The sequence below is a fragment of the Tenrec ecaudatus genome, chromosome 4 (genome assembly GCF_050624435.1).
Source record: "Tenrec ecaudatus isolate mTenEca1 chromosome 4, mTenEca1.hap1, whole genome shotgun sequence".
Lineage (NCBI taxonomy): Eukaryota > Metazoa > Chordata > Mammalia > Afrosoricida > Tenrecidae > Tenrec > Tenrec ecaudatus.
This window is the reverse complement of record NC_134533.1, coordinates 15,264,124-15,272,315: the sequence shown is the minus strand read 5'-3', so window position 1 is coordinate 15,272,315 and position 8,192 is coordinate 15,264,124. Positions and strand designations below refer to the sequence as shown.

At 41.4% G+C, this 8,192-nt stretch overlaps 1 protein-coding gene across 1 annotated transcript; it reads right to left on the bottom strand.

Annotated features, from left to right (window-relative positions):
- Positions 1 to 6,636: 6,636 nt before the first annotated feature.
- On the bottom strand, positions 6,637 to 7,578 carry LOC142446304 (olfactory receptor 5AN6-like). Its single transcript, XM_075548070.1, has one exon. It carries the CDS (start codon positions 7,576 to 7,578, stop codon positions 6,637 to 6,639), a length of 942 nt encoding a protein of 313 aa, XP_075404185.1.
- Between the last annotated feature and the right edge of the window lie 614 nt (positions 7,579 to 8,192).

Sequence of the window (8,192 nt, the reverse complement as noted above, 5' to 3'; positions counted from 1 at the left end):
TCACCCACGTCACCAAATGTCAGTACTCAGCTACGGAGATGTAAATTTCATTTGTGCACAGCGACGCAGTCTCCAAGCTATGCGTCCCACAGTTAATGTGCCCTTTAAATTGAGGCACAGAACAAGCAAGCTAGATGCACTCTGGTCTGATGAGTAAAGAGCGAAAGACAAGAAAGGCTAGGCTCATCGAGACACTTATCTCTGCCCTTCAATTAAACCCACTTGTGTTTATTGTCCAGGCTGGCACAATAAAACATCTCAATCCACCCCTTGTCAACCTGGCCCCTGTACACAATTCTTTAGCCACATATACTTATATAATTTCCGGACATTGAGAAAATCACACTTATACTTATCATCAATCATCTATCATACATATAAATGAAAACACACTGAGTCCAATTGTATCTGATGTATGACACCTGAACAAAGGAAAAATATGCAATAAGCACATGAAAAGTAAATACATCGACAGTGACAAACCTAGCTTTTAGAATTGATCACGTGGTCGTAATTGATAGATAGAATTACCTTCTATTACTGTATTTATTACCTTTGCCCTCAGCAAGCACCTCAGCTGGCTGTGGTTTTTGCCTGGTGGCGTGACCCAGAATGCATTCCTGAGGGGTCTGGATCATTATAAGTCCTGTCAGGATTGGGCTGCTGTAATTTACCATTTACTTTGATCACAGAATATGGGAGCACTAAGAGTCGGCCTATGGGATCTCCTGTATTCCAGACATATTTTCTTTACCTCCATTATGTAACACTAGACCAATTTCTCCTTGGTAATCAGGATCAACCGCACCACTTAGTACAGTGACACCCTTCCTGACCTGTAGATCCAAAGGCACGAGAAGTCCAAAGTGGCCAGGGGGCATTCTCAGCTGCAGTTCAGTGGAATCTTTGCTGGGTTTACAGGTGGGAGAGTTCCTTCCTTCGGGACCAGGACCTCCATGCCTGAGGAACACACGGTTTCTGGGACAGGAAGCAAAAATGCATCAAGGGGATCACTAGGAGTAATAGTGAGCGGTGCCACTCCAGCTTCTACCTCTTGGTTCCTGGACCCATGAATTCTGGTTGTTGGAGACAGTACCATATATTGGCTGCTGGTTTACAGCATATACAGCTTCCTAGAGAACTTTGCCCCAGCCATGCAAGTTTTTGCCACCTTGTTGGCACTGTAATTGTGTCTTTAGGAGCCCATTCCATCATTCTATCTAGCAAGCAGCTTCTGGATGATGAGGAACATGATACGAACAGTGGATCTATGGGAATCGGTCCATTGCCGCACTGCATTTGCTGTGAAGTGAGTTCCTTGATCTGAAACAATACTAAGTGGGATGTCATGCCAGTGGATGAAGCATTCTGTAAGTCCACGAATAGTAGTTTGGGCCGAAGCATCGTGTTCAGGGAAAGCAAATCCTTATCCAGAGTAGGTGTCTATTCCAGTAAGAAAAAAACGCTGTCCCCTCCATAGTGCAAGTGGTCTTGTGTACTCAACTTGTCACCAAGTTGCTGTTTGATCTCCCTGAAGAATAGTCCTATGTCTTAGACTTAATGTTGGTTTCTGCTGCTGGCAAATGGGGCACTCAGCAGAATGCACACCTTCCCGACACAATTGCTGGAGAAAAATGTGTGCATAAGCAAGTGTGGTGAAGAAAGCAGATGGTGTCCAGCTATCAAAAGATATAGCATCTGGTGTCTTAAAGGCTTGAAGATATCTAAGCGGCCATCTAATTCAAAAGCAACAAAGCCCACATTGAAGAAACACACTAGCCTGTGTGACCTGGAGCTGTCGAAGGAATCAGGTATCAAGCATCAAGGAACAAAAATCACATCATTTTAAATGTGGCTGAGTGCAGACTAGAGACTCAAAGCACACCAGAAGCCAACTGGACACCCCCTTTGGAAGGGTTGTGGGGAGGAAATTAGTTAGGGTGCAGGGTAGCAATGAAACATACAAATTTCTTCTAGTTCTTAAATGTTTCCTCACCCCCCTCCCCAGCTATCATGACACCAATTCTATCTTAAAAATCTGTCTAGACCAGAGGACGTACATTGGTACAGATGAGAACTGGAAACCCAAGGAATCCAGGATAGCTGACTCCTTCAGGATCAGTGGTGAGAGTGTCGATGCCTGAAGGGTGGAGAGAATGTGGGGAAGAAAGGGGGAACTGATTACAATAATCTATGTATAGCCTCCTCCCTAGGGGATGGACAGCAGAGAAGAGGGCAGGGGGGAGACATCGGACAGTGTAACATATGACAAATTAATAATAATTTATGAATGATGAAGGGTTCGTGAGGTGGGGGTAGTGGGGAGGGAGAGGGAAAATGAGCAGCCGATATTAAGGGCTCAAGTAGAAAGCAAGTGTTTTGAGAATAATGATAGCAAAACATGTACACATGTGCTTGACATAATGGATGTATGTATGGATCGTGATAAGAATTGTATGAGCCCCAAATAAGATGATTAAAAAGAACTACTAGGTTCACTCATACCGCCATGCATGTAAATAAGCTAGTTAAAAGCTATACTTCAAAATATTGTCTTCAGTGATCGAGTCAGGATGGTGATCATCATGGAATGTTAGTTTAATAGAACAAAGTGTTCTAGCATTCAGAGAGTATTTGAGTGGAGGCCAATGTCCAGTCTTCTGCTTTCTAAACTTACTTCAGTGGACTCATATTGTGCTTGTCCTGCTGTGCTTGGCTTACTTCACTAAGCCTAATTTAATCGAACTCTTCCCAAGTGATGATGTGCATCTTGCATTCATCACTGCTTTTTAGGAATGTATAGTATATCATTGAATGTATGTACCCGAGATTTTTTTTAAAACACTTTATTAGGGACTCATGCAACTCTTATCACAATCCATATATATACATGCATCAATTGTATAAAGTACATCTGTACATTCTTTTCCCTAATCATTTTCAAAGCATTTGCTCTCCATTTAAGCCCTTTGCATCAGGTCCTCCTTTTATTCCTCCCCTCCCCGATCCTTCCTTCCTCCCTCATGAGCCCTTGACAATTTATAGATTATTATTTTGTCATATCTTGTCCTATCCGACGACTCCCTTCACCATCTTCTCTATTGTCCATCCCCCAGAGAGGAGGTCACATACAGATCCTTGTAATCAGTTCCCCCTTTCCAAACCACTCACCCTCTACTCTCCCAGTATCGCCCTTCACCCCCTGGTTCTGAAGGTATCATCCACCCTGGATTCCCTGGCACCAGAGATTTTTAATCCTTTTGTCCATTGATGGAAATTTAGGTTGTTTCTCTCATTCTTACCTTCAACCTGACCAGTTGTTTTCTTAAGGATAAGTTAAATTCATTCAATATCAACAAATGTTATAAGGATTGTTTCCCACTTTTATCTAAATCATAAATTTACTCTAGGCCATTACTTATCTAATCTTCTTCCCAAACTACTACAGGGGGCAGCTGAGTCAAATGCTTTATTGCAGCCAACATGGATTTTTTTCTTTTCATTAAGCACTGTTTCTTTCACACCCATTGCTTAGCTTAAAGACATTTACAAATGTTTAAATTTTTATACTTTTTACAATATTAAACCATTCACATGTAAAAGTTACCATGAGTTATGTTAGCTTATCCTATATTTGCAACCAATCCAAAGGAAAGGTTTATTTCTTGATAACACTCTACATCCGTCTTGAGTCACTTTAGGCTGTCTTACCCTGAGTCATCCACTAATGGAGACTGGTGAGATGAATAGGTAGAGAAACAAATACATCAAGTTTCTGCCTGGAAGGGTAAGACACTCTGCCCATTCGTGTTCTGCTTGCCAGAAAAGCTCACAAGGCCACGTCTAAATTCAAAGACACGAAGAAATATGATTCTACTCCAGTGTATGACACACTGCAATATATGGTTTGTATTCAGGATCCTAAGAGGTATCCATACTCAATAGTGTCAGGAAACTAAAAGAATGAAGAGAAGGTAAGTGGAGAGGGGAAAAAGAGTACAGAAATGGACAAGGAATATAAGTAAAGACAATATTGATACATTTCAAATAAGGTAACTAATGTCATTGAACAATTTGTGGAGAAAGCATACAGTGAGAAACTATTTAGTAAGTGCAAGTACAGTAAAATGCAATAAAATGAAATTTCTTAAAAAATCAAAAGAAATAATTAGCATTAAGATCCTCATTTTACCACCAAGACCTGAGGACAATATTCCTGCTCATTGTAGCCAATGCACAGAAAGGACCATAGGGCCTGCCCCAACACACGACATGCCTTCCCTCACTTATCCATAGAGCTACTGGGGATAACACCGGTGACACAATGTGGGAATTGTGCCCAATCTTAACCCACCAAACTTGGATGAAACACTAAGGGTGTGCAATAGAGCAGCAAGGGGAGAAATGCAATGAAGTCCCTGGGGAATACCAAAAACAGACATCCGGGGCAGGCAGTGGCACCCCATCAGACCCAATCACAAAACAACAAAAATCAACAAACAGACCTGGAGCTCTTCAAAGGATTTTTTCTTTCCTGTCATTGGTTTATTTCTTTTGTTTTCTTTTGCCATGTCTTATTTTTGTGTATTAGTGTCTCTGCATGTCCTCCTAGACAAGATAGGCAGGATAAGCAATCCAGAGTAGAAAACAACTGTACCAACGGTGACCTGGGGACAAGGGTGCGAATGATGCAGGGGAAAGGAAGGGTGGTGTCAGCAAACCCAGGGACAAGGGAACAACAAATGATCTAAAATGGATGGCAAGGAGGGCATAAGCTGCCTGGTGAGGCTTGATCAAAGACGATGAAGCCTAGAGGAATTACTGAAACCTGAATGAAGACCAAACATGATAGTGGGACAAGAGAAAAGGAAAAGGAAATAGAGGAAAGAATTCAGAGGCAAAGGACATTTATAGAGGTCTAAATACTGGCATGTACATATGTAAATATATTTATATATAACTATAGAGAAATAGTTATATGTACATATGTTAAGTATAAAAGTAGCAGATGGATATAGGGCCTCAACATAAGAACACTTTGTCCTAATAGCCTTGTGTGTTAGTCTGGGTACTATAGAGAAACAAATCCACAGAAACTAATGTATAAGAGAGAGTTTTATATAAAGGTTACAGGCACATCAAGAAAACATCCCAACTCAGGGCTGCCCAAGCCTACAAGTCCAACATTAACCCATTGACCTGTATGTCCGACACCAATCCACAAAGTCCTCCTCCATCACACAAAACAGATGCAATGACACCAATTGCAGTAGGAAAGCTGAGTCAGTGGATGTATGAACATCTCAGTGCTGGCAGGTTTTCCACATGGTTGCTCCAGCACCCAGGGCTGCATCGGTTAAGGTCCATGTGACTTATCCTCAGGGATGTCTTGCAGGAAGTGAGTCTTGCCAGCTAAAGCAGGGAATTGCCTAAGGCAGCTGCACCCAGGTCTGATCATCAGAAAGCAAGAGACCCAAGAACTAGAAAGGCAAGGCTCACCGAGCCATTTATCCCTCTGTCCTTCAATTAACCCCACATGTGTTCATAGGTCAGGTTGGCACAATAAACTACTTCACCTGAAATTCTGTGATGTTAAGCATCCTAACATGATCCCTGAAGACAAAGCGGCTGCATAAGCAAATTTGGTAAAGAAAGCTGATTGATGGTGCCCAGCTATCAAAAGATATGGCGTCTGGGTTTTAAAGGCTTGAAGAGAAACAATCAGACATCTAGCTGAGAAGCAACAAAGCCCACAAGCTAGAAGCACACCAGCCTGTGTGATCATGTGGTGTTGAGGGGATCACGTATCAGGAATCAAAGATCCAGAACAAAAAAATTGCATCTATGTGAATGAGGGGGAGGGTGGGTTGGAGATGCATATCTAATCTGTAGACAATTGGACATCTGCTTACAGAAGGGTCACAAGGAAGAGATAAGCCAGTCAGGGTATATTATTGAACCGATGAAATATGCAAATTTCCTCTAGTTCTTTAATGCTTCCTTCCCCCAACTATCATGACCCCCACTCTATCTTACAAACCTGGCGAGACCAGAACATGTTCACTGCAACAGATAAGAGCTGGAAACACAGGTAATGCAGAGCAGATAAACCCCTCAGGACCAAAAGGGAGAGAAGCGATACCAAGAGGGTAAGGCTAAGGTGAGGGGAGAAAGGGAGAAATGATCATAGTGATCAATATATGACCTCCTCCCAGGGGAATGGACAGCAGAAAAGAGGGTGAAGGGAGACAGCGGATGGTGTGAGACATGAATTTTTTTAAAAATAAATTACCAAGGGTTCATGAAGAAGGGAGAGTGGGGTAGGGGAAAATGAGCTGATACCAAGAGCTCAGGTAGAAAGAAAATGTTTTGAAAATGGTGATGGCAACCAATGTACAAATGAGCTAGAGAGAATGCATGGATTGTGATAAAAGCTGCATGAGACCCCAATAAAATTATTTTTAATAAAGATCCTCATTTTAAAACACCAATAATTACTGGTCATTAATAGATGAAAGTCTAGCCAGGCTCAGGTAAGGGATACTAAAGTATATATACTTAAAATTAAATATTCATATTTATCACTTATCTTGGAATAACTATACAAGATATGTAAACCTTATCAATAAAATAATGTCAGGAGAAAACTCTCTTCTTACATCTGATGAGGGCGTCTTTGATTTCCTTATTTCTCAGACTATAGATCAATGGATTTAACAGGGGAATCACCAAAGTGTATATGACTGAAGCTAGCTTGCCTTGGCTCAGAGAATCATCAGAATTGGGGCATAAATACACAAAGGTGGTTGAGCCATAGAAAAGACTCACTGATGTCAGGTGAGAAGCACAGGTGTTGAAAACCTTGGACCTACCTTCAGCCGAACTCATCTTCAGAATGGTGGCAACGATATAACCATAGGATATTGTGATAACCAGGACAGAGGCCAGTGCATAGATCACTGTCAGCACAGAAGTTATAACTTGTAAGAAAAATGTGTCAGAACAAGATAATTCCAGTAGTTGGGGAAGGTCACAGAAGAAATGGTTAATGACATTGGGCCCACAGAATTGAAGCTGAAGTAAGCCACACACTTGGATAAAAGAGCCCAAGGTCCCAGTTATACAAGAGCCTATCAAGAGCTGTAGACAGAGGGTCGGGGACATGATGGCTGTGTATAGTAGAGGGTTACATATGGCAGCATATCGGTCATAAGCCATGGACACGAGAAGACAGCTCTCAGTCAGACCAAAGCTAGAGAAGAAGAAATACTGCACAGCACACCCCACAACGGAGATGGATTTCTGTTCCTGGAAGAAGTCTGAGAGCATCTTGGGAGTCGTGGTGGACACATAGCATATGTCGATGAAGGCAAGTTTATTGAGGAAGTAGTACATGGGTGTGTGCAGATGGACATCCATATTGATCAGAGTCATAAGACCCATGTTCCAGAATACTGTCATGAGGTAGATCCCAAGGAATGTTGAAAAGAGGACGACTCTGAGCTTTGGCAAGTCGGAGAATCCCAAGAGGATGAACTTGGTAACTGCAGTTCTGTTCCCTACCTCAGCTATTGTCATTGTACTCCTGAGACCGTGAAGAGGAAAAGAAAATCTCTTGTTAGCTCATTATTCTCAGTCTCAGCAATAAGAACATGTTATCCTATTACTGAGTCCTCCAGGTTACAAACATAGGAAGTTGCCTAAATTTTTATTTCTTAATGTTGGAGAAGTGTGTTATTAAAATATTACCTACATATAAAAATGGATATATGTAGCAGTGTACAGTTCGACCAACATTGTGACTTGAAATAATATTGTGTATTAAATATTTGTTGCTGTTATGGTTAGTAGCTGTGGAGATGGTGCTGCCTCTGGGGACCTTGTCTATCAAAGGACAAAGAGTTTTGCTTAATTTATATGACCATTAATATGTGTAAACATATTGTTGCAGATGCTATGTCAGTCTACCTCCTTGAGGGTCTTCCCATTCTCACTAACTCTCTGTCATTTTTCAAATACCCACTATGTTACCAATCTTGACATTCTCTTTTCTCACTTGAACTTGCATGATGATGTGCCCAAGGTAAAAAATAATTCTCACCATCCTTGCTTCTGGGAACTACTTAATTGTATTACTTCTAGAAATTATTTGCTCATTCTTTTTGAAGTCTGTGGTATTTTGAAAAGTCTCT